Below are 27,517 nucleotides of genomic sequence, written 5' to 3' on the forward strand. Positions count from 1 at the left end.
ATAAATGTCAAGTGTCCAACAGATGGACTTGATCCAGATTCAGGTAACTTTATAGATGTTTTGGCTTTATCCCCATGTCATTCAATGAGTGGAAGATTTTTAACTGAATGACCCGTGAATGTGATTCTTATGTAGATACATTATAATCATTAGGACAGAAAAATAATGATCCCAAAGAAAATAATACTGTGTGTCTGGCATGATAGAAAATGGATTGGATAAATGAATATAAAAAAGTATACTTAACTAAATCAAAGTTATTTAGTTCCTAATGTATGGATTCAGATGTTACATATTTTTATTCATCACTGTTTTTCTATATTTTGGGGTTCCATTAAGAAAAACAGAGAATTGAAATAGATTTGAGTAATTTGAGAATTTCAGGGAGCACCAACCCCCCCAAATTTCTTGAATTGCCTCCTTCATTTTTGCTAGTATGTGCTTGGGCTTGTGCCTAGCAATGAGAAGGGAAGACAAGAAATAGGAGTGATCCAGTATTGAGGTTTGGCAGTTTACAATTGGAAATATAATAAAGAGTTGAACTGGTTCACCAAGAGCCCCTGACAGGAAAAGGAGTTCAGCCAGGGAGAGAACTGAAGCACTGAGGGACTGGAGGTCGATGGTGTGGATGTAGAATAGGAATTGCAACAGGGGATGATCAAATAAGGGAATTTCAGTTTTAGGAACATGGAGGAGCTACATTTATAGATGATGGTAAAATCAAGAGTATGACCATCTACCTTTATAGTTGAAATATAGCAAAAGAATTGGTCATGATAAATGAGTATGCTGAGGAACTGAGAGTTGAAGGTATCTGAAGGAGTAACAATACTGAAGTCCTCTAGAAAGAGGGTAGTAATTAGGAAGGAAAGATAAGAGAAAAATGAATAGAAAGAATGAGAATTTTTTTTAGGTTTCTGCAAGGCAAATGTGGCTTGCCCAAGGCCACACAGCTAGGTAATAAGTGTCTGAGGTCACATTTGAACTCAGGTCCTCCTGACTCCAGGGCCAGTGCTTTATCCACTACACTACCTAGCCCCGCCCCCCTTTAAGGAACTGTGATGTTACACTTTATGTACTTTGTGATCCAATAGCCTTATTGATCTATCCCCTGAATCTAAGAACATTTTCACTGGCTGTCTCCTATATGTGGAACTCTGTCCCTCCTTGAGCCTTACTTCCTTTGAGAATCAGCTAAGAATCAGTTTTCTACAAGAAGCCTTACTAGTCCTCCTTAATTTTTACATCTTCCTCCTGAAATCATCTTCAACTTATATTGAAATCTTTTTCTATGTAGTTGTTTGCAAATTATCTTCTCCTCCAGACTTTGAGCTCCTTGAGAGAAGCAACTGCTTTTTTTTCCTTTTCTTTGTATTCCTAGAGGTAGCATATAGAGTCTGGCACAGGTGGGCCCTCAATAAAATGTTTTTGAGTGACTCATAAATTGAAAAGCCATCATTCTTGGTCTTTTTCTATAAAAACTATTAATAGATTTCCCTGACCAAATAATCAAGACAATCTTTTGGGCCATTTAAGAATTTTTTAGCACCAAATTTCTTAAATTGTTTGATTCATTTTTGCTAGGAGGAAATTAGTTCTTAAGTTTGGACCTAGCAATGACAAATATCTGACCATATAAAAAATTTTTAAACTAATAATTTGGATGTTAGGTATTTGGCAATGTATACAAAAATTCTGATGATTGGATTTTTACTTATTTGTCCCCATGATCTAACCATTATGCAATGGTAAGATGACAATTTTTCTTCCTTTGGAGGCTTTACAAAATAATCTCTCTTCTTCTAATATATGCATGTTATTAAAATGATTAATATCTGCTTTGTTTTAATATTTAATATTTATTTATTCTCATTTTGTACAAATTTTTTTATACAATAAAATATTCTTGTTTAAGAGTAAACAAAATACTCCCTCCCCCATATAGACTCGCTTGAGCGATAAAGGGGAGAGAAAAAAAATTAAAATTAAAAAGAAAAAATAATAGTAATAATTGTAGATGTGGCCAGGTGGCACAATGGACAGAGCACCAGCCCTGGAGCCAGGAGCACCCAAGCCCATATCCAGCCCCACACACCCAAAAATCACCCAGCTGTGTGACATGCAAGCTACCCTAACCCCACTGACCTGCAAAAACCAAAAGAAAAAAAAAAGACCCAAAATAAAATAAAATGGTAATAATAGTAGGGGTGGCTGGGTGGCAGACAGAGCATTGGCCCTTGAGCCAGGAGCACCTGGGTCCAAATCTGGCCTCAGACACTCAACGATCACCCTACTATGCAGCCCCAGGCAGGCCACCCAGCCCCATTTGCCCTGCATCCCCCCCAAAAAATAACAATAAAAAATGTGCTTCAGTCTTTGTTCCAACACCAACAACTCTGTCGCAGGTGGATCACATTCTTTATGATAAGTCCATTGCAAAAAGTTACTTCCATACTTTTCCACCGTTGCCATTGCTGATCGCAACTCCCTCCTTTCGTATTTCTTCACTACCATGTACTATATTTTTCTCTCTCCTTTCACTCTGGCTCTGCTGTAGGGTAGCTGAGTGGCGCAGCAGACAGAATATTTGCTCTTTAGAAGACTAGTTTACTAAACTATCAATATAGTAAAAGCTCATTAATTTAATCTCCACTAATGGAAAATTCATGATTATTAGACCCAGTCTGTATTCTACATAGGATAATAAATTAGAAGATCTCAAAAATTCTGCACTGGAGGCCCATGAAATCATGGAAAATGGTAAGGTTTGAAAATTATAATAGTGTAATAAAAACTCTTTAAGTTATATTTCCTTGAACTAGGTGGTGAAAGTTTAAAAGAAAACTGAAATATACATCTAAGTAGTTAACAGGTAAATCTGGTTGACAGTATTTACCTCTTTCTTGATCTCCATTTCCTCTATTGGTTTAGTGCTGAATTAGGTCAGTCCAAAAATCTTGCAATTTCTTCAGTCACCTTAATTTAAAAAAAATATATCCAACACCAAAATAAAAGGACATTTCTATTTACAAAGTAGAACACAAAGGCTTTTTTTAATAGAAAACTGTGAATCTCTCATTGTACTTGTTTTTAAAAAAACAAATTCAATTCATATTTTCAAAACTGTTGGGTTTGTCTTGTTTTCTTCAGACCTACCTTCTATACTGTCTGCTTTATCATTGTTTCAATGAACTTTTTTTTCCATCATTGCCATTTTCTCTTCCTCTCTGCTTGCTCACTCCCCTTTCCCCCACTGCTATTTTAAAATGGTATGGGATAGAAGGATGAGGAGGGAAAAGGTTAGGTTTAAGAGGAGAAAGTCATAATAAATATAATTAAGCAAAATATATTCACACAGTGACCAGCTGTCAATCCTATACCAAAGACTCCGAGGAGCTATATTTCCTGACTCAGTTTCTCCCTAGCTTTTTGGATATTTAAAATCGAGTATAAGAAATATCACAAATTCAACATGTCCAAAAAAGAACTTAACTTTCCCTACTTTACCTTCCCCCACTTCAAACTTCCCTATTCCATTCCAAAGTATCACCATCCTTCTAGTCATCTCAATTCACATCTCAATTTCCAAATTCTCAGTCCACTCTTATCTCTTATCCCATATGTAATTGGTAGTCAAGTTCTGTCATTTCTATCTTAATAACATCTTTTGTACTCCAATAGCATCAGGTTAGTCTCCCTGCTTCAACTAATTTCCCACATCAATCCATCCTCTTCTTAGCTGGCAAACTGATCCTCCTAAAACACAAGTTTGTTCATATCACTCATTTATTTGATAATTTGCAGTGGCTCCTTATGATTTTCAGGACCAAATAACATTCAAATTTTGAAACCTTTCATACACCTGACCTCTTCCTACTTTTTCATTATTCTTACACTTTTTCCTCTTCCACATACTCTTCCATCCAGTGACATTGGCATCCTTTGCTCTTTCTGAAACACAACACACTATCTCTCAAATGTGTTCCCTGCTTTTCCTTTCTCATCACTACCACCCAGCTTTCCTGAAGTCTCAGCCAAAGTAGCATCTTCTGAAAGAAGTATTTCTCACATCTCCTTAATCTTAGGAAGCACTATCTACCCTGTGCCTATTTTATGCATTCACATTTTTAAAATGTGGTCTCTTAATAGAGTGTGAATTCTCTAAAAACTGGGGATTTGGGGGGTTTATTTTGCCATTCTTTCTATCCCTCAAATTTAACACAGTGGTGATAAATGGTAGGCACTTAATGCTTATTCCCTTCCCAGATTTTTTTTAGGGTGGTTTTTTTTTTGCAAGGCAAACGGGGTTAAATGGCTTGCCCAAGGCCACACAGCCAGGTAATTATTAAGTGTCTGAGACCAGATTTGAACCCAGGTACTCCTGACTTCAGGGCCAGTGCTTTATCCATTACACCACCCAGCTGCCCCCTTCCCAGATTTCTAATAAATGATAGATGACTATCAAACCTTCCCTTTCTACCAACTTTCCTTATTTCTATTTAAAGCAGCACCATGCTTCCAGAATACCATGTATATATGACCCCCCCCTTCCTTAACACTAAATATCTATTACTAGATCAACATTTAAACCTCATAATAATCACAGATCTGTCCCCTTCTCTCTATGCTCCATAGCACCACCCTAATTCACCTTTAGCTCCCACCTAGGCTATTATGTCTTCTGATAGGTCTCCCTGACAAATTTTTCTACATTAAGTCCATGTTACAATCTACTGCTAAAGTAAATTCCCTTCTGCTTATACCACTCTTCTACTTAAATTTCTGGAGCTCTTTATTTTCTCTAAGAGCAAAAATAGGTTGCCCTATCTTTTTAAAGCCCTTAACAACTCACAACTTTTCTTTCAAATTTCCTTGTATATTACTATACTTACTGTATTTTTCTAAAATATAAGTCCAAGATACATATTCCCATCCCCACCTCAACAAACACTGGCTCTTCACTGACTACAGGCACAGGTTCCAAAATAAATACAAAATCTTGTCCTGTTTAAAGCGCTTTATAATCTAGCCCTTCCTATCTCTCCAGCCTTCTTACATTTTACTCCTAGCCACGTACTCTTCTATCCAGTGAAACTGGCCTCTTCTCCTAGCTCGACATTTTTCTATTCTCCATCAACTTCATTTATTGCCTTTCTCAATTTCCTTTAAGTCTCAATTAAAGGAAACCTTTTTTAATTTTAATGACTTCCCTGTTATTCATTTCCCATTTATTTATATATATTTTGTATAGTTTGCTTATATTTCTTTGTATGTTATCTCCATTAGATTATGAGCTTTCAAGGTGTCTTTTGACACCTTTTAAGGGTTAATTTTATTCTCCATATTCTGATCAAGCAAACAAATTTCTCTCTTTCACATAACAGTTCTATAACCTCCAGCTGGAACACATTACACTTCTTCATCTCAGCCTCCTAAAATATCTCGATTCAAGATGCCAATACAAGCACCATGATGATCTTTGTCAAAAGCCACCAGCTCTCTCCCAAATAATCTTAATATTTCAAAACTTCATGTTCTAACTACCTTGACTATACTTATACACACACTTGTGGTCTTTATGAGATTACAAATGGCTTCTTTCATTCTTTAAATTTGTATTCCCGGCACTACGCACATTTCCTGGTATATGTAGAGAATATGCTTAAGGGTCATGGACAATGGGTGCTTATTTTCCTATTACTTGTTGGGACTATTGTCCAACTATATAGCACTCATTTTAATATTGAAAAGGAATTGGTTATTTTCCCATCAATTTCCCAAAGATTTTAGATGCCAGACAAAGGCAGAAAATGTAAATAGTTTGGGTTGAAGTGCTCTGAATTGGTAAAAGAATCTGCTGAAAGAGACCTGATACACTCAGGAATCTCTACTCTATCATACCTGACAAGTGGTCACCCAGCCTCCAATCAGAGTGAGTTAACCCTACTGCATTCCCATCAAAGTATTTGTGGCTTTTAGTTAACAACTTTCTAGGTGCCAGGTCCTCAGACATTGATAGAAAACTTGTTAAGCCTATTGTGAGAAGTCATTGGCCATGCACAGCAATGCACTGTGGGAAAAGAAAATATACCTGTCCTATTGAGATCTATGATGGCTCCTGGACTTCTATGCTCTGACCTGCCTACTTAAGTCCTGGAAGCAAGAGCAAGCTCCTTAACACATCTGTTTCTATGTGATGGTCAAGAAGAAAGGCTAGCTGGAAAGCTCTTTCCTAAATAGTCACTCTGATGAGCCTGGGAGGAAGGGAGAGATTTTTCTCATTTTTTTTATTTCCCTCAGTTACCATAATCTAATCTATAAACTATGTGAATTTTCTTTAGCTAAATGGAGAAAGACTAACGATAGGATAAAAGCAACTCTAAGTTAGAAAACAATTAAATTCTATGACAATATTCCTTTTATTTTCAAACCCTAGACAACAAATTTAACTTTCATAAGACAAAAAGGGGAAACTGTACTAGCTGGTTTTCCATAGTTTAAGTTGAAGCCAAGAGAACTAGCCATGGGAGCTCAAGTCAAAAGTACCACCTGCTGGTGTATGCAGAAACTATACTGAAAAGCAATTCTAGTAGAGGGGAGGCAAGTGGAACAATGAACATCTTTTTGTCTATTTCCAATGTCCTTAAAAGGATAAGTCTTTTTGAATAAAATAGTTACATTCTTACATAATTCTCTTTCAAAGTAAAGAGAATGAAACAATTATGAAGTCAGTAAGCATTTATTAAATGACTGTCTCTTATCAGGCACTGTAATACCACATGGCAGCCACTTGGGGATACAAAGAGGAGCAAAAACTTGTCCCTTGCTCTCAAGAAACTCAGTCTAATGGTGAGACATGTTTGAAAAATGATTTATACTTATATAGATATAGATATATGAAGGATAAATTAGAGATAATCTTGGTAGGGAAGTCAATTATATTAATGGGGACCAAATCAGGAAGATTCATGTGGAAAGGATTTAGTTGAGATTTGAAGGAAAGCAAGAGATGGATGGAAAAATAGCATTTCAGCTAATACAAAGGCAAGAAGATGGGCACAAGGACCTTAAGAGCCACTAGATCACATAGTAACTCTTTTCTAATATATCAAACAGTGACAGAAAAAGTCTAAGATAGCTATAGACTGATAGACTGATATTTTGAACAGTGGATTGAACCTGATTTTGTGGATAAATTAGTTTTAAAACCAAAGCAATAACTTAATAGTTACATACCCTAAATTATGGTTTAAAAATTTCTAATATTTACTATTCATTTTAAAAAGCGAACCTAAAATGGCATCAAAATTAAAACCTTTTTCAACAAGGATACCAAAGATGAGTCCAATAAATGTGCTCAATAGACTGCTTAATCCACTATCATTCTGAGTGACTTTAAAGGTGATGGTGCTGACCTCTGATCTTTTCTAACTTTAAGAAACATCAGGAGAGACACCTCCACCAACAGGCATGAGTCCAAGGTACCACATATTTTTTTATCAGCACAAAGATTTGGTTTATTGAGTGTGTTACATTTTTAAAAAATGATTTCATTTTTTTCAATTAGCAAACATCCATTCTCTCCCACCCATTCTAACCCCCCACCCCATGCCCCTTGCAAGTGAGAGTGAAAGAAAAACAAAACCCTTGTTACAAACAAGTGTAGTCAAAGAAAACATTTCTGCATTGGCCATGTCCAACAAAACATGTCTCATTCTGCACTTAGCACACTTTTCTAACGGAAGGGATAAAATGTTTCATTAGTTCTCTGGAGTTGTGGTTAATCATTATGCTGATAAAGAGTACCTAATTTTTTTCAAAGTTGTTTTTGCCACATTGCTGTTATTATATAAATGGTTTACCTATTCTGCTTAGTTTACTGCATGAATTCATGTCTTCCCAGGAGTCTCATCATTTCTCATAACACTTATAGAATTGCATTACATTTATATTCAACATGTTCATTTATGAATTAACTCTGATTCCCACTGAAAAATTAGAAATTATTAGAAATACTTTTGGGGCAGCTAGGTGGCACAGTGGATAGAGTACCAGCCCTGGAGTCAGGAGAACCTGAGTTCAAATCTGACTTCAGACATTTAATAATTGCCTAGCTGTGACATCTTGGGCCAAGTCACTTAACCCCATTGCCTTAAATTAAAAAAAAAACAAACTAGTTTTGTGCATTCTTTGTTTTGCTTAGTCCTACCTAATCTCTCTGAATCTACCTTTCTCCCTAATTCTCCTTTTTTTTCCCACTTTTCCCCCTATGAAATGGAATGGATTTTGGCATTTAAATCTGTATGTATATTTTCCCCTCCTTTGATCAGTTCAGATGAGAGTGAAGATTCAAGGGTCAACATCCCACTTCATCCTATGCCATTCTTCATCTTAATATATGGTTACTCCTACCATTTGTGAGATTATTTTTGACAAGCTTCCTTAACTCTTCCCAGTATATTCCTCTTCTGTTCTTTCCATTGCTCTAAGATCATTAAGACACAAACAAGCTCCCAGGCCTTATCTCTAATGACTCTCTTTAAGACCTCTATGGATAATAGTGCCAGAGGGAACACACAATTCATTTTTGTTTACTCTCATTTACCTTTTTGCTTTTCTTCAGACCTGTATTTGAATTTAAAGTTTCTCTAAAGCTCTAGTATTTTCATAAGGAATATGTGAAAATCCTTATTTCATTATGGTTTCTTATGAATTATACTTTGTTTTGATGGACACATTTTTCTTGGCTGTAAGCTCATATTGTTTTCTAGAATATTATGTTCCAAGTTTTCTCCACCATTATAGGGGACTAAATTGGCTATAGTTCTTCTCATTGTATTTGAATTGTCTTTTTTTTCTTCAATCTTTTAAAGGTGCTGCATTTTGGCTATGGATGTTACTGGGAATTTTTATTTTGAGGTTTCTAAGAGCTGTGGATAATTTTAAGATTATTTTTTTAAATTATTAAGATAATTTTAAGGGATTCAGATAGTTCAATGATCCTAAACTTTTCTTTCAATTTGTTGTTCAGGAGAGTTGATTTTGTTACGTGATGCTGCATTTTATTCTTATATTTTCAGTCTTTGACTTCTGAATATTTCTGATTATCTTATGAAATTGTTGATCCCTTTCAATGAGTTTGTTTATTGAACAAAGTTTTTTAACCTTGTGCCAAGCTTCTATCTGTGACTTGGAACTGAATAGTGGGCAACAAAACTGCTTAGTGACACCTGTTCCTTTTTTTCCTATAGCACTTATTTCACCATTTTTTTTCCTGGAGCTTTCATTTTGGCGGCAGGGGGTGGGTGGGGGTGGGGGTGGGTTGTAAGGCAATGGGATTAAATGACTTGCCCAGGATCACACAGTTGAGCAAGTATTTAAGCTTCTGAGGCCAGTTTTGAACTTAGGTCCACCTGACTCCAGGGCCCATGCTCTATCCACTGTGTCACCTAGCTACCCCCATTTCATTTCTTAAAACCTTGTAAAACTCTTGCTTCATATGATCAGGAATTCTATTTTAATTTGTGCCTAAGCTGTAGTCTTTGAGGTTTTACTTGTAGATGTTTTAAGATTTTTTACTAGTTTTCTCTTAAGTATGTATCTGTCATTAAATAGCTTTTCCATGATGATATTCTTTGTGTGTTTATTCTAGCCCACTTTCCAACCTCAGACTTGGTCTAGGCTTTGTAGCATTCCTGAAGGGAAGTGGGCTAGTTCTATTGTACTTTTGGGGGGTATTAAATATGTTTAGGGAAGGAGGTTGGAGATTTGTAAGCTCCTAGTAATTCTGAAGTGGTCTTATCCAGAGCAAAGTATGATCGTTGCCCTCCTGGTCTTAACTGTCCAAGTTCTTGAACTGGCTCTGAACGAGCATGAGTTTGCTTGACACAGTCACTATTGGTCAGATGATAAGACCTGCTACATCAGAGTGAAAAAACTGGAGGCTCCCTTTAGATCCTAGTTATCCCCTGTAGAATTCAGATGGGGCCAGAAGCTGGAACTGGGACTCCACTGTGTTCCTGAGATCTTGGCCACTCTCCTGCTTTGTTTCTGAACTTGCTCCCCTTACTACATAGCAAAGGGCTGTTCTCACATCCTTGGCCAAAGATGTCCTCTTCAGATTACCTCAGATCTGTGACTTAGAACCAGGTAGTAGGCAACAAAACTGCTAAGTGGCACTTGTTCCTGAAGCCTGAACAAGCAAACTCATGCTTGTTCAGAGCCAGTTCAATGTCTTGGTCTGGGTTGGGGACCAAGTTTTACCTTGCACAAAGCCTCTCCCTGCCCTTTTCTAGATCTATTTTGAAGGGAGTTTTGCAGGCAGGGAGAAAAAGAACTTGACTGTATTTCCTTCTAGCTCTCTGTTCCATGTATCTATATCACACTTTCAAAGAAAACATTTAGAGAAAGAAAAGCAATCAAAAATTCTTTGTCCTATTTTTAAAGAAATATGGCCAAATAGGAGGGGATAATTTCTCCTCTTTTTCTAATATATGTGGCAATTAAACAAAGTAAATTCCCACAGTGGGTTAATCTAAAAACATATCTCAATTCCAATGTATTCTGCAACTTGAGTATATTACTTCATCAAGAAGTTGATAGCATTCTTCTTCATCTATAATTTTTGTTGGCCACTGCATTGTTTAGAGTTAAGCCTCTGCAATGTTATTGCTCACATCAACTCATGCAAGCCTCTTCAGGTTATTTAAAACCATCCCTCCCTTTCTTTTGATTTCTTATACAATAGGGGCTGCTAGTGGCACAGTGAATAGAGCACTGGCCTTGGAATCAGGAGGACAGGAATTCAAATCCAGTCTCAGATGCTTGACAATTAACTAGCTACATGATCTTAAGTCACTTAACTCTGACTGCCTCACATCCAGGGTCATCTCCAATAATCCTCATTCATATCTGCCCCTTGGACCCAGATGACTCTGAAGGAGAAAGTGAGACTGGTGACCTAACCTAGCTCCCTTTCACTCAAATTCAATTCATAAGCTTATTATGGCATCATCTCCTCTGATGTCATGGTCTTCTTTGAGAACAAAGAACAAACATTTCCATTACATTCTTCTAGTATAATGTATTCAATCATTCCCCAATTGATGGGCATTTTTTCTTTTTAAGGACAGTACCTAGACTCATCAGATTATACACTTAATTTAGATAATGAATACAAAGCTTTTAAGCTTTGAAGAAAATCCTAATATAGGAACTATGAGGAAAATAGACCCTTCATTAAATAATTAATGAATTAGTAAACTTGAATATTTAAAAATGCAGTAATATTCAATGGGCAAAATCACCTATTACTATTTCATCCTAGCAATTCCATCAAAGGACTTCATACTAAATTTACAATAAAAATGAAAGTCTCTCTATTCCAAAATAACTTAAAACAAAAATGTCAATAAAACACACCCATTAAAACATACAAACACACTGAAAGGATGATTGAATAAAGTATATTAATGTAAAATAATTGTGCTATTAGAAAATATAAAACAAAAAGCAATATGAAATGACCTACAATACCAAAGTGATACAAACTGTGATTAGCAGAACTGTACACAGATTGAATGCAACCTTCTTTGAAATATAGTAATTAGTGTTATTTATAAGATATATCATTCCCAATAGGTAGTGAAGTTCTTTAGATGCTCTCCTGAATGACATTCATAAAAGAGTGAAAGAGAGAGATATGGATATGACTAGGTGGGTGTATGTGGGGTGGTCCCAAAAGTCTTAATGAAATTATAAGGTTAAAACTATACCAAGACTTCTGGAATACCTCGACTGGATTGACACTGCAAACAGGCAATCAATGGGGTCAAGAATTAGGATAAAAAGCTAAAGGTAGCACAGATTCAGAATCCTAAAAACGGATGTAGAATAAAAAGAAAAATTGCTCCATGCTGTAAATTTCTGAGGTTTTACTTTTTAAAATGTTAATGACTTATATAAAAGAAATTTTACTTTGTAGTTTAATCACTGATGATGAATATCTTACAATGGTTAAAGTACTCATTTAAATTATACGATTCTAGCATTCAAAGGAAGTTCAGCTGCATCTAGTTCAACTCATATCTGAACTTGCTGAGTACAATAACCCAACAATGACCTATTTGCAAAAAGTGTGGTAAACAATGTTAAAGATTGCAATATTTAAAATTGTTTACCATACTTGACTTTAAAGGTTTACTTAATACTGTTCTCCCCTGGTTTTTCCCTTACTTGGCTAACCACTCTTCTTTGCACAATCTTCATCTGGGACAAGTCCCCTAAGAGTGGATACAACAGAAGGTTTTATACTGAGGTCTTCTTTTCTCTATTTTACTTGAGCTATCTCATCATATCCCAAAGGTCTTATCTTAAAGCAGAAAACTTCCAGATTCCAAAAGTTTTCTCCTGAGCTTCAGTTCTATCATTCATACTCTCTAGTAGGCATTTTAACTGGATTTCTTCATAGATTTCTCATGTAGATGATAGAATTCATTACCTTTTTGCCTCCCTTAACCCACAGTTCATTAGAATGTCCCTATTACTTTACAAGACACTCTTTATTCCAATGATTCTGGTCCCCAACCCTATGTAATCCTGAAATATTCATTTTCACTCCTAACTTCTAATCAGCTATCAAAGCTTACCAATTGTCTCTCTACAAAGATGGACATATTTTGCAATTTCTTCACCCATACTAATTCAGGTCCTCATGATACTTCTCACTTAAGACTATTGAAATGGCTTTGTTTCTTTGCCTTAAGCTTCTTTCTGTTCAAATGCATCCTCTACATATATGCAGCAATTTTCTTAGTTCATAGGTCTGATTATATTACTTTTACATAATTAACTCCAGTGCCTCCCTAATACCTCTAGAATACATACCCATTTCTATCCCTGAAAGTTCTTTACATTTAGGGCCCTTCTTACCTCTCTGGTATACTTACACATTACTCCTCATGTACTTTGATCCTGATATATTGAATGCTATGGATCACAGATGTCTCCAGCTGGTCCACTAGTTTGAATCAAATATTGTAATGGGATGAGATACATACACTCATTCAACAATTAAAAGATTTACTTAACCAGAGCAAAAAAAAAAAAAGATACTCAATAAAGGTGCAACATTTAACTTGGGTAGAGAGGCCACTGTTCATCTACATAAGCAAATAAATATGATTAGAAGGGAGAATGTACTAAATTCCCAAGAATTAGAAATCCAATTTTTTTTATGTTCTTAGGTGACTGGGAAGCTATCTTAACATAGCTTGCAGAAGTTGCATCAATAGTTAAGGTTGAGCAGACTGAGCTTTAGTCTAAGTCTTAGGGATACTTTCCTTGCTTTTCAGGATATTTCCTAAATATTCCAATTTAAATGGAAAAGAACAGGGGGTGGACTGGGAGGGAGAGGTAGGAAGAGTGCAGTTTAGGAGATTCTGAATATTGATCCAAGTTACAATTCTGTGTTTGAACTCTCTGACTCCCATACCTGAATTGCCCTCTACAATTAATTCTACTCATTCAATTTCTGATTTCCTTCTAGACTCAGCTCAACTAGCTGAAAGAGCTCTCAATTACATTCACAAATTCCTCTCTCCATAAGTTTTTTTTCAATATGAGCACTATAACATTGACTAAGAGTTCTGCTCTCAAAAGATCTTTCCATATTCATTATATTTATAGGGTATCCATCCAGTATGAGTTAACTGGTAAGAACTCACTTTTCATGAAAGGCCTTTCAACATTTGTAACGTTTCTTTGCAATGTATATTCTCTGCTGTTCAGTTGTCACTTGGGAAAGAATTCTCACAAGTACAATTTTCATAATAATTTGTAATCTCTGATACTGTGTAAATTCTGAGCTTCAATGGAAAATGTTTCCACTTTCATAATTTCTTTCCAGTTTGAAGTCTCTTATGTCCAGTAAGATGTGAGTTGATATGGAAGGCTTTTCCCACAATCATTACATTCAGAAGACTTCTCTCTGGTATGAATTTTCTAATATTTCAGTAATATATGTGCTGCTGAGGAACGTCTTTCTGCATTTGTAACATACATAGGTATTTTTCCTCCTATATGAATTTGCAGATATAGAAGTGGAAAGAGCTAAACCAAAGGCCACTGACAAGGGTTACACTATTTTTTTCCAACATGAATTCTCTGATGTCGATTAAGATTTAATTTGCAACGGAAAGCTTTCTCACAACTGTTACATTTATAAGGCTTCTCTCCAGTATGAGTTCTCTGATGAATAGTCAACTGTGAACTCCATCGGAAGGCCCTTCCACAAACATTACATTCAAAAGGTTTCTCTCCAGTATGAATTCTCTGATGTTCACTAAGGTATGTCTTATTGGGGAATACTTTTCCACAATCATCACATTTAAAAAGTTTTATTCCAGTATGCAATCTCTGATGCTGAGTAAACTGTGAACTCCAACGGAAGGTCCTCCCACAATCATTACATTTATAAGGCTTCTCTCTTGTATGAGTCCTCTTATGTTGAGTAAGGTATGTGTTACTAAGGAATGACTTCCCACAATCATTACATGGATACAGTTTAACTCCAGTATGCAGTCTCTGATGTTGAGTAAACTGTGAGCTCCAGCGGAAATTCTTTCCACACTCATTACATTTATAAGGCTTCTCTCTGGTGTGAGTCCTCCTATGTTGAGTAAGGTATGTCTTATTAAGGAAGGATTTCCCACAATCATTACACTTATATAACTTTAATCCAGTATGCTGTCTCTGATGTTGAGTAAACTGTGACCTCCAGCAAAAGTTCTTTCCACATTCATTACATTTATAAGGCTTTTCTCCAGTATGAGTCTTCTGATGTTGAGTAAGGTAGGAACTCCAGTGGAAGACCTTTCCACAATCATTACATTCATAAGGTTTCTCTCCAGTATGAATTCTCTGATGTTCAGTAAGATATGTGCTGTCAAGGAAGGTCTTTCCGCATTCATAACATTTATAGGTTTTCTCTCCTGTGTGTATTCTTAGATGTCTAGTAAACTGTGAGAGCCAGCCAAAGGCCTTTCCACAATCATTACACTTGTAGGGTTTTTCTCCAGTATGAATTCGTTGATGTTCAATAAACTGTGAGCTCCAGCAGAAGACTTTCCCACAATCATCACATTTGTAAGGAGCATCCCCAGTATGTATTTTCCGATGTACAGTCAACTGTGAGCTCCATCGAAAAGACTCACCACATTCATGACACTCATAAGGTTTCTCTCCAGTATGAAGTCTCTGATGTCGTGTGAGGTGTAATTTGCTTCGGAAGGCCCTTTCACAATTGTTACATTTATAAGGTTTCTCTCCAGTATGAGTTCTCTGATGAAGAGTTAACTGTGAACTCCATCGGAAGGTCTTCCCACAGTCATTACATTCATAAGGTTTCTCTCCAGTGTGAATTCTCTGGTGTTCACTAAGGTATGTTTTATTGGGGAATACCTTCCCACAATCATTACATTTAAAAAGTTTCACCCCAGTATGCAATCTCTGATGTTGAGTAAACTGTGAGCTCCATCGGAAAGTCCTCCCACAATCATTACATTCAAAAGGTTTCTCTCCAGTATGAATTCTCTGATGTTCAGTAAGGTATGTCCTATTCGGGAATACCTTCCCACAATCATTACATTTATAAAGTTTCACTCCACTATGCAGTCTCTGATGCTGAGTAAACTGGGAACTCCAACGGAAGGTTTTTCCACAATCACTGCATTCATAAGGTTTCTCCCCAGTATGGGTTCTCTGATGTTGAATAAGGTATGAGCTTGAGCGAAAGGCCTTTCCACAATAGTTACATTCATAAGGTTTCTCTCTACTGTGAATTGTTTGATGATCAACCATGTGTGTGTTCCAGAAGGCCTTGGTATATTCATGACTTTTAGGGAAATTTTCTCCAATAGGAATTCTGTGATAAGAAATAATGGATGAATTGTGGTTGCAGGCTTACCTATATGATTACATTCATGTAATTTCCAAGCTACTGAAAATATCTGAATAATAAGCTGAATGAATTTTCACATCATTATATTTAGAAAATTAATTCTTTGATAAGGATCTATTAAATATTGTTTCAGACTGAATAATGTCTGAAATTCTACATATGTACATAGAGCACATTCATGGAGAATTTCTTATATAGATATCAGCTAAGAAAAGTGGACTGAATTTAAAAGCCTGAAAACTCTTACATTTACTAGGACTTTGTCTTTAGATGATTTTTTTTTTAACTTACCTAGAATGTTTCTCTTCATGGTTCTGCTCCTGCTTCTCCAAAGTGACATAATATTTCAATGCTTCTCCCAACTTAAAGACATAGGAACCATTCCTTCTGAGTCTTTTCTCTGTTAACTGACTAGTTTCAGGTCCAGTCTCCCAATCTGAAAGAAAAAACAAAAGCAAACATTTCCTGCTAAACTGAAAAGAAAAAATGATCAACATTTATTTTTTTCCTATATTGCTATAGGTTTTTTGCTAATACCACATTTTTGTATCAGTATTTGTCAGGGTTATTTATCTTCAGTTTTCATTCTCTACTTTTTCTCAGAATTGTAAATAAGAATCATTTATATTTGTAAAAAGAAATTTAGTGGAGTCCTTTTCTTTCTGTACTGGAACTTAATGGAAACTTAAAGAGCACTGGCTTCTAAAATGATCAGAAGCAGAATACTTCTTGGGTTGTGTTTTGCTTTGGGATGGCTAAAGATGACTTGCTCAATTTCCCTCAATATGCCTTCTATTCTTTCTCAATTTTCTGGGCATCAGTATTTTTGATTTGCCTTTCTCATCTTAATAGAAATTTAAAGAAATATTACACATAGTTCTTAATGGTCTGTAATTCTTTAAGGACCATAAAAGATCTTAAAAGATGTTTTTTTCATTTCTTTGAACCATTTGTCCTTTGAGAAAAAGGTTTTGGTGTTAAACATTTATATTCTTTCCCTATGTATATTTGGTAGTAAACTACTATCAGTTATTAAATATAAGGATATATTTTCCTCAAATGATAGCACCCCTTCTCATCTTTTCATTTGTTAGCATAAAATTTAGTTTCATGTAACTGTAATGATTTATTTTATAATTTTGGGATCACCATTCTTTGCCTAAAATTCACCCTGAACCAATACCATGAAAGATACTACTGTTCTTTTTCATTTGACATGATCTCTAAAGTTAACATTTATTGCTGAAGGGGATGTAGAAAAAATAGGGACACAAATACTGCTGTGGAGAAATTGTGAATTGATCTGTCTTTTCTGAAGAACAATTTGAACTATGCCCAAAGAGATATAAAACTGCATACCCTTTGATCCAGAACAGCACTACTTGGTCTGTATCCCAAAGAGATAAAAGAAAAAGGAAAAAGGACTTATATGCGCAAAAATATTTATAGCAGTTCTTTTTGTGGTAAATAAGCATTAGAAACTGAGAAGTCCCCCAATTAGAGAATAGCTAAAAAAGTTACAGTATATGATTTTATAATAATGGATCAATTGTGAAAGTCACAGCTATTCCAATCAATATAATGATCTAAGAAAATTTCAAAGGACTTATCAGGAAATGCTATTGACCTGAGAGAGAACTGATGAACTTTGAGTGCTTAATTGAATTGTTTTTTCACTTAATTTCTTTTGCTTTTTGGGGGGAAGGGAGGAAAACATGGCTAACATGGAAATGTGTTGCAAGATTTCACATGTATAATTTATATCATTTTGCTTTCCTTCTTAATGGGTAGGGAAGGAGTGAAATGGAAGGAGAATGTTGAACTCAAAATTTTAAAAAAGAATGCTTAAATAAATCAAATTTTTAAAACAAAAAATAAAAGTTTATATATCCATTTTGAATTCATTGAAATGCTGAATGACGTGCTAGTCTAAACCCAATTCAGACCAACTTCAGGATTTTTCCCAGTAATTCTTGTCAAACTGTCAGTTCATCCTAAAGTAACTTTTGTTCACAGGTTTACAAAAACCATATTGTTGAGAAGGATTATTTCAAATCAATCTTTTAACTACTCCACTCTAATGAAATACTTTTGTAATTTTTAAGTGTCAAATGATTTTGATAACTGATAAAAGTGGAGGTAGAGAAGGACAATTTCCCTCTTTTACCTCTTAAGTTGGACTGAATGAGTGGGGTGAATCAGACAGCTTTCAGTCTGGGATAGCACTCTGCAGTAACCTACCATAACACCTACAAAGGGAACAGAGTTGATCTGGCTCAGGCACAGTAGCGAGAGCAAAGTTCCAGAGGATAACTAGGGCTGGGGACTAGCCTAAGTGGCTGGACTGAGCCTGAAGAAAAGGGGACAGAAATCTAGCTGGGTCTAGCACTGTCCCTGCACCAGAAGGGACTATGGACAGAAATCAAGAAAAATGAAATGTAAATTCCCTCACTTTTTCAGTAAGAGAGAGAAATTTGTACATCATTAAAAAAGGAAGGACTCAGAAAGGGCATAATGGGGAATATAAGAAAAAAGAGCTAAAACAATAAAGATTTCAAGAAGCTAAAACTGAGTCAAATAAAGGTTAAGTGCAGAGAAAGAATTTTACTTTAGGTCTCCCTTATCAGCCCAGCATTCTATCTATTGCAGCATCTAACTGCCTAAGAAGACAAAATACAAACAATTAAATCCATCAAAATATATGTGGGATAAACTGGAAATAATCTCAAAGGAAAGGCATCAGCATTAAGGCAAATCAGGAAAGGTAGATAGGAAGTGTAATTTTAGTTGGGATTCCAAGAGAGAGAGATGAATAGGGAAAGAACTTCAAGCATAGGGGACATCAAATGAGATGGAGTATTTTGTGGTTGAAAGAGGAAGACAACCAGTGTCACTGGATTCCCAAAATATGTGAAGAAGAATAAACTGTAAGAAGACAAAAAGTGTTAAAAGAGGACACATTAGGGCCAGCTAAGTGGTGCAGTGGATGGAGCACTGACCCTGCAATCAGGAGGACCTCAGTTCAAATCTGGCCTCAAAAGGTTAATAATTGGCCGTGTGACCTTGGGCAAGTCACTTAACCCGACTGCCTAAAATTAAATAAAAATTAGAAAAAAAAACAAGAGGACAGATTAAATGCCAGAGAATTTTATATTTTCTCCAAGAAGTTACTAGAACCACTGGAGTTTACTGAATAGCAGGAATGATATGGTCAGACCTGTGTTTTAAGATCAATTTAACAGCAGAGTAGAAGAGAGACTGGAGTCAGGAGATGCTGGAGTTAAGGAGACTGACCAGAATACTACTTCAATAGTTTGGGTGTGATGGGTTGATGGCCTAGAAAAGGTAGGATTTAACTACTTATATATGAAGAGTGTTAGAGAATGAGTAGTTGAGAAAAACCTAGATCATGAATTTAAGTGAGTGAGAGAATGGTGGTTTTCTGCACAGTAATTGGAAAGTATAAAAAAGGGAAGGGATTAGAAGGAAAAATAAAGACAGCTACTAGCTTAATGAGTTTTAAGATCTCTGTGGCATCCAGTTCAAAATGTCCAAGAATAAGGCTGGATAGCAGCATCTGAGAATCATTAGCTTAGAGATAATTCAATCCATGGGAGCTAAAGAAATCACTAAATAAAAGAGCAGAGGGAGAAAAGTGCTTTGGAGAGAGCACTAGGATCACCCACTCTTAAAGTGCATAGGAAATGAAGAAAAGAGTATCAGATGTAGTAGGTTGAGAATTAGGAGAGTACAGTTGTGAAAAACTTGAGAATATTAAGAGAAAAAAATGATCACAAGGTTCAAAAGATGAAGAATGAGGTTTGAGAAAAGGTTATAACTTTTGGTAATTCAAAGAACTTTACTAACTCTGGAGAGTGGCTGCTGTTCAGTGATGAAGTCAGAAGTCAGAATGTCTTGGGAAAATGTATTAGGCTGTTGAGAAGAAGCAGGAAGAGGGAAAAGAAAAGTGAGAGAATGGGGATCAAAGAGCAAGCAATCATGTTGAAAAAATGGGATGGAATAGGATTATTTGTACATATAGAGGGGTTTGACTTGGCAAGGAGGAATGGCCACTTCTTCCTGTGATATAGGGATTATGGAGGGTGACTGTGATGTAAAATACGAGTCCAATCATCAAAATGATTCATACAGAAGAAAATCTTCATACATGCACTGAATCCAAATTTGACCTTAGACATTTACTAGCACTATGATCCGGGGCAAGTCATTTAACTCCTATTTGTCTCAGTTTCTGCAACTATAAAATGGGGATAATTACAGTACCTACTTCACAAGATTGTTGTGAGGATCAAATAAGATATCTGTAAAGTTCTTAGCACAGTGTTTGGAGCATAGTAAGCACTATTTATTATTATTATTATCATCATCATCATCATCATCATCATCATCATCATCATCATCATCATTATTATTATTATTATGATACACTGAACGTGGGAAGTCCTTACTTTTAAATCAAATCTTAAATACAAGAGGAAAAACCTTATGTGTAATGAAATAAACACATTATGTTGTACATGTAATATACTCCAATTTAGAAAATACCAGGGAATATAAAATCTAGAGAGAGATACAAGAAGGAAAAGCAGGAGAGATATCTGAGTAAAGTAGTTAATCTTAAAAATGATTTCTACTGGAAAAGTGCCTTTAAAACTTAAGGATTATGGGAGAGTCACAACTCAAATTTCAATCAGAATTCACAATGGCAGGAAGTTTTGAATGTAATTAGTGTGGGAATGTCTTTAATTACAAATGAGCCTTTATAAGAAATGTAATAGAATTATTTTTTCTCTAACAAAGGGAAGGAAAAGGCAATGTAGTCTAGGGAGGACTATAGAATGGTGTTTTCTACTAGTAGGAAGAGTCTGATCCAAAATATATGAATATAAGTATGTAAGTCTACACACACACACACACACACACACACACACACACACACACACACACCCCAAACAAAAAACAAGTCCCTAAAAGAATGACAGGAACAAAGAATTCAACAAACCAAGAACTACTAACAACTAAGAGAAATGAAAATCAAAAAAACACTAATGTCTCACTCTCAACAAACTAGTAAAAATAACAAAGTCAATGTTGGAGTTGCAGAAAAACAAACACATTCATGTACTGTTAGTAGACCCATGAATTCATACCACCATGTTGGAAAGACCTTGAAATTATTCAAATAATTGCTTTATGCCCTTTGATCAACAGAATTCACCATAGGCATATGCCCCAAGGAGATTATTGACTTTTTAAATAAACAACCCCAAGGACCACAGAACTTTTCCATCTAACTTGTTGGTGGAAACTTTCCTAGATGTTGTCTCCTCCATTGAAATGTGAGTGCTATGAGACTTTGCACATATTAAGCACTTAATAAATGCTTTATTCATTCACAAACTATTAACTGTATGAAGGAATGCTCCAAATAACTAAAAAGGAAAAATATACAAAACAAAACAATGCTGAGGTTTCAGACTGAAAACTGGTAAAAATGACAAAAGAAGGGAATAATGTGTTGAAAGAGTTTGGAGAACAGGCGCGCAATCTGCTTTGCTAATGGAACTATGAACTAGTACAACCATTTTGAAAAGCTAAACTATCCAAACCAAAGAAAGTCTCCAAATGCACCAAAATATTTATACCAGTATTTCTGTAATTGTTAGGAATTTGACAAAGATGTCCACTGATCAAGGAATGGTTAAACAAACTGCAATACACGAATGTAACGAAATATTACTGGGATGTAAGAAATGATGAACATGATGAATGCAGAGAAGCATGGAAAGATCTATAGGAACTAATGAAGAATAAAGTAAAGACAAGAAAACGATGTACAAAATAACTACAAGAATGGGGGGGGGGGGAAAGCAAATGGTGCAAATTTATAAAAAACAAGCATGGCTCCAAAAGATACTGAAGAGACATTCCACTCAATATCTCTGAAGAGATGAAAGGTTTGTAACTGTGAGATATTTTAAAATATCTTCAGACCAGTTAGACTGGTTAGTTTTGACTAACTTTTTAATATCTTTTTTTGGTCTTTAGGAAATTTTTATTATGGGGGAAGAGAATTTTGATGATGTAAAAGACATCAAGATTTAAATAAATGCTATGAAATCAGGTGAAGAAGTAGATAAAGTGCCAGGCCTGGAGTCAGAAAGACTTATCCTCCCAAGTTCAAATATGGTCACAGACACTTACTACCTCTATTTCCTCATCTGTCAAATGAGCTGCAGAAGGAAATGGCAAACTACTCCAATATCTCTGACAAGAAAAACCATAAATAGGGTCAGGTCAGTCAGACATGACTGAAGAATGATTGAACAACAATAACAAAATTATGTAAGCTTAACCCTAAAGAAGCTATAAGAAAGATGTTAACCTCTTCTTTACAAAGGTGGGAGGCCCCACAGGTGTGGAACACTACAATTAATTTCATATTTTTTAGATGGATTGAAACACAGTCCCTGTCCTTTAGGACTCACATGCCAAAATATATGTGCTAGAAACAAACAGTATAAATCAAAAGGTAATTGCAGAGAAAAGGAACTAGCGATGGAATGGGATGAGGAGGAAACAGAAAACCTCTAGCAAAAGGTGGGATTTGAGTTGAGTCATGAAAAGCTAGGGAAGTCAGGCAATAGAGATGAGGGAGAGAATTCAAGGCATTGCCAACAGTCAATGAAAGTACCCTTGTCATTGAGGAAACAATGTTTTGTTTGAGAAACAGCAAAGCCAGTGTACCTGATCACAGACTACACAGGATAAAAGGAAAGGAATTTAAGATTAAGAAGACTGAATACCCGTTTATGAAGGGTTTTAAAAATCAAAAAAATTTTTTTTTTTAATATTTGATCCTAGAGAAAGTCACTTAAGTTTACTCAGTAGGAAAATAAAATGTCAGGCAACCTATGCTTTAGGAAGAATATTTTGACATCTTAGTCGAAGAATTGAAGTGAGAAGAGCCTTGATACAAGAAGACCAACCCTGATTGGTCTATTGAAAAAGTCCATGCAAGAGGTGATATAAACCTGTGTAAGAGTAGGAGCCCTGAGCACAGAGAAAGGGAGTTATATGAGAGATGCTTTTGGAATAGAAATGTGAAGATACGGCAACAGACTGGTTATGTAGAGTGAATTTAAGAGAAGATCATTGACTCTGGGAGAATGGATAAATAGGAGGATAGAGGTACACTCTACACTATTAGGGAAGTCTGGAAGAATGGGGATTTTGAGGGAAAGATAAGGACATCTAAAGACATGCTGACTTATAGATGCCTACAAAGCAAAAAAAAAAAAAGGAAATGGGGGAAAAAAATCTTTCTATTAGAAATCAGACATTTAAAATCTAAGGAACGGATCATTTAGATAATTTTGTTACCCCATGGGTACAAAGCACACAAAAAGGCAGTTCTGGAAACAAAATTATCAATACCCAACTTATTCAAACCCTCTAATATTTAAAAAATTGAACATAAAAACAATTCTTCAATACCCATTAAACTAGCAAAAATATTTTAGCTATAAAACTAAATACTCTTAAAATGCAAGATAGGAAAAAACAACAAAACTAGTTATAACTTTTGAACCATTAATCACATTATTTATAAGATCACAACATAAGAAATTTAGCATGTATTGATTATTAAGTTCAATTTCCTAATTTTACAGATGAGGAAACTAAGGTACAGAGAGGTTAAGAGGTTTGCCTAGGATCACATAGTTGAAATGCCTGAAGAAAATCTGAATTCAGATTTTCTTGTCTCTAATTCCAGTGCTCTATGTCACCTCATTGCCCCACAGAAACAGTAAATCCTAGAGATATTATTGCAAAATATTGGTATTGAATTTACTCAGATGAATGAGGTACAGAAATTATTGAATAATCTCTCTACACAAATATTCAGAGGTTTTATTTCTGATAACAAAAATTCAGCCTGAAGTGACATGCCTGAGGAATGGTTGAAAAGACTGTGGATAATTAAAATTGGATTATTATGACACCATCATCATTGTCATTTCTTAAGAACACAAAACCGGGAAACACTATACAGAGAATGTAGAATGAGAATATAGACTCAAATCAAAATTACATATATAACAGAACATTAATTCTAGACAACATGAGGAGAAAAAGATAAAAAGAGAATAGAGAGGGGGCAGCTAGATGGGACAATGATAAAGTATTGGTCCTGGAATCAGGAGGACCTGAGTTCAAATGCAAACTCAAACATTAATAATTGCCTAGCTATGTGATCTTGGGCAAATCACCTTTAACCCCATTGCCTTAAATAAATAAATAAATTTTAAATTGCTGAGAAGGGAATACAAAGAAAAATAGGACGTTTTCTCTTATTTTTAAATTAAAATTAATACACTTCATTCAAAAAAGAATGACCACTGGAAACAAAGCAAAAGAACAGTGAAAACATGACTTATAATGACTCTCTTATGTCTGGTTTTTCAATAACTCACTTGGACAGGTGTTCCAAAGTACTTCTGGATCCTGTATCCAAGGTGTTTCTCCTTCTTCCAAATGGGAGATCACATCTGGTTTCCAAACTGTAAGTCCTGCTCATTAGAAATGGAAATGCATTGAAGACAGAGGTCTGTTATTCTATCACCATTCACTTATTATCTGAGGTAAAGAGACATGCTAAGGTTGACCAAAAGATGGAACAGAGAACCTTTGAAAGATCTCTGCATTATATCCCTGAGATATATAGACTTGTCATCACAAAGAAAAATAGTTTTGACCCACCCCTACTAAGAGGATGAAACTTTTTTGCCCTTAGGTACTAGTACTGGAACTCTGGGGGAGAATCTTTTACCTGAAGGGAAGGCACAATCTCAGAGGCAATACAAACAATTAACCAGTTCCCAGTTGTACATAGTAAAAGCTTTTCATCTGGGATCAGGGAGCAATTTCTGTTCCACTGATGTCCAAAACAGAATTAGTAAACACTAATTCTCAAATGTTTACCACAATGGAAATTCTAATTTAATTAGGTGTATTAAGAAAGATACTACTGTGGAAATAATATGATTCACAAAGGATAGTTCTTACCTAGAAAGACAAGGTTCTTGTAATTCTCTAACATCACATCCTTGTACAACTCCTTCTGAGATGGGTCCAATTTTCTCCACTCTTCCTGGGTAAAATGCACTGTCACATCCTTGAATGTCACTGATTCTCTATGGACCTTCAGGGAATGGCAAATTGGGAAATGGGAGTGATTTTAAGTCAAATGGATAGTGAGAATCAGCTCTATGTATGTTATGTATTGTATGTATGTGTATACACATGTGCACATATAACATCATGTGTAAACAGATATAACAGCTTATACTCTGGATTGCCTCAGTCTGAATTAGCAAAGTACTATTTATTACAAAAACCCTGAGACAAATGCAAGAATTTACAGTCATTTTCAGATGAAATAGAGAAAACTGAGCATAAGAAAGGATAAGTCACATAGCACAAAAAACCTGTTAGAAATCAAACATTTAAAACCTAAGGAATGGATCATTTAGATGATTTTATTACCCCATGGGTACAAAGCACACAAAAAGGCAGTTCGGGAAACAAAATTATCAATACCCAACTTATTCAAACCCTCTAATATTTAAAAAATTGAACATAAAAACAATTCTGATTAAATACAGATGAAATAGAGAAAACTGAGTATAAGAAAGGATAAGTCACATAGCACAAAAAACCTGTTCATCTCCTTAAGTGAACACATGTAAATTATTGCCCTTTCTTCAAATATTGATGTGATAACAAGGATATAACACTAATATCTATCATCATACTCCAAGTATATGACTGAGAGGCTGCAAAGCAATCAACCTCCATTCATTATTGTTATTATTATTATTATTATTATTATTTAGTTTTTACAAGGCAATGGGGTTAAGTGGCTTGCCCAAGGCCACACATCTAGGTAATTATTAAGTGTCTGAGGCCGGATTTGAACTCGGGTACTGCTGACTCCAGGGCCTGTGCTCTATCCACTGCACCACCTAGCTGCCCTCCTTCAGTCATTATTAAATAGCATTTCTAGTAACATTCTCTAGCATTTCATCCTATTCTATCCTGTATATGGTTTGTGACCCTTTAACATAGTAGCATACATTTATACAGCTATTATTATCTCGTTTGAAAATCCCTACAATGTTTGTACTAAGGGGTGTTACTTCCCACAGTGTACAAATGAGAATACTGAGGCCCACTAATGTTAAAAGTAACTTGAAAATAGCCATAGTACTAAGAAGCAAGGGAGCCTTGCAAAAACCTAAAATAAAAAGTAGTAAGAAGCAGAACTGGAATGGATCCATGTCAACACCCACTCCACTTCACCCAAAGCACCTCCCAATTTAATTCTAAGGCAGCTTGTGGAAATAGACATTCTCACAATGCTAAATTTTAACAATAAATTTTTTAAGTTTAAATTTATTATTCCAACTACATGACACGCAAAGATAATTTCCAACACTCATTTTTTGGTAATATTTGGAATTCCACATTTTTTCCCTCCTCCCTCCCCTTGAGAATAATAATCTATTTAATCCAAATAAATACTATTATCTGAATTCCGACCGCCTTCATTCGTTTTTCTCGCCAGTCAAGTCTGATCTTAACTGTTTCCTCCGCCTTTCCTTTTGCACTTTATTTGACTTTATTGTCAACTCCAGGAGACGAGATTGCTAGAAGACCAAATGCGGACCCGCTGTCACCTTCCTTCCCTGAACACAGAGAACTTAAAAGTTTGCAATGATTCCTCTGGGAATTTAAACTTCCTCCGACAATCCCCGAGCGGACTCACTTTGCAGCCGGGCGCCGGCGGCAGCAGCACGGGGGCCATGGCGCCTCCTGCGGGGGCCGAGCTGGGGCAGGCCCGGGCCCGGAGACCAGCATCAGCCCACCCGCGCCCGGCGGACCCCGGCCCCGGCGCCCGGCGGCGCCGGCCTCCTTCGCCGCGGACGAGGGAGACTCAAGGGCGGGCCCTGCCGGGAGAATCGCCGCCCCGCGGCGGGCCCGGCAGCCGGCGCCGCTCGGCGCAGACCCCGAAGCCGGGGGCAGCAGGGAGAGGCCGCGGCAGACGCGGGGTCGGACCGAAGGCCGAGGGCCCGGGCGGCCTCAGCTTCCGAGGCCGCTACGGGAAGGAAAGAAGCAGCAGGAAAGGAAGTCCGAGCGGCCACGCCATCAGGGCGCAGGCGGAGGAAGCGGAAGTGGCGTCAGAGGGCGGCCCTGCCAGCGCTTCCGCCCTTCCGTTCCGCCCCACTCCCCAGCGGAGCCCTTAGGCTCTTCTCCCCGAGTTGAGCGTCAATCAACGTTTCCTTGGCAACCGCGCCCGCGCGGCCCGCCTAACTCCGATCCCCGCAGAGCCTCGGCTCGGCATTTCCGGAAATGTAGGAGGAAGTCGGGGAGCTTTGTGCGCATGTCTGAAAAGAGAAGGCGAGGCAGCTGGAGAGAGGCTTCTAGTTACCTCCAAACTTGATTAAACATTCCCGGCAGGCGCTCTTAATGAAG

General features: G+C 36.4%; 1 protein-coding gene across 2 annotated transcripts; it reads right to left on the minus strand.

The window, feature by feature from the left end:
- Positions 1-11,449: 11,449 nt before the first annotated feature.
- On the minus strand, positions 11,450-26,865 carry LOC141500302 (uncharacterized). 2 transcript variants are annotated; one of them, XR_012471905.1, is made up of 6 exons: positions 26,811-26,865; positions 25,049-25,184; positions 24,457-24,552; positions 16,250-16,394; positions 13,725-15,922; positions 11,450-13,018 (listed from the first exon to the last, which is right to left on the minus strand). XR_012471905.1 is itself a non-coding variant. In XM_074203384.1 (5 exons), the coding sequence occupies exons 1-5, from the start codon at positions 26,847-26,849 to the stop codon at positions 14,140-14,142; spliced, it is 2,199 nt and encodes a 732-aa protein (XP_074059485.1). In that variant the 5' UTR covers positions 26,850-26,865; the 3' UTR covers positions 11,450-14,139. The 2 variants fall into 2 exon arrangements, 1 of the variants encoding a protein (XP_074059485.1); XM_074203384.1 differs by having other exon boundaries at positions 11,450-15,922.
- Positions 26,866-27,517: the final 652 nt, after the last annotated feature.

This window comes from Macrotis lagotis, chromosome 1 (assembly GCF_037893015.1).
Source record: "Macrotis lagotis isolate mMagLag1 chromosome 1, bilby.v1.9.chrom.fasta, whole genome shotgun sequence".
NCBI classification, from domain to species: domain Eukaryota; kingdom Metazoa; phylum Chordata; class Mammalia; order Peramelemorphia; family Peramelidae; genus Macrotis; species Macrotis lagotis.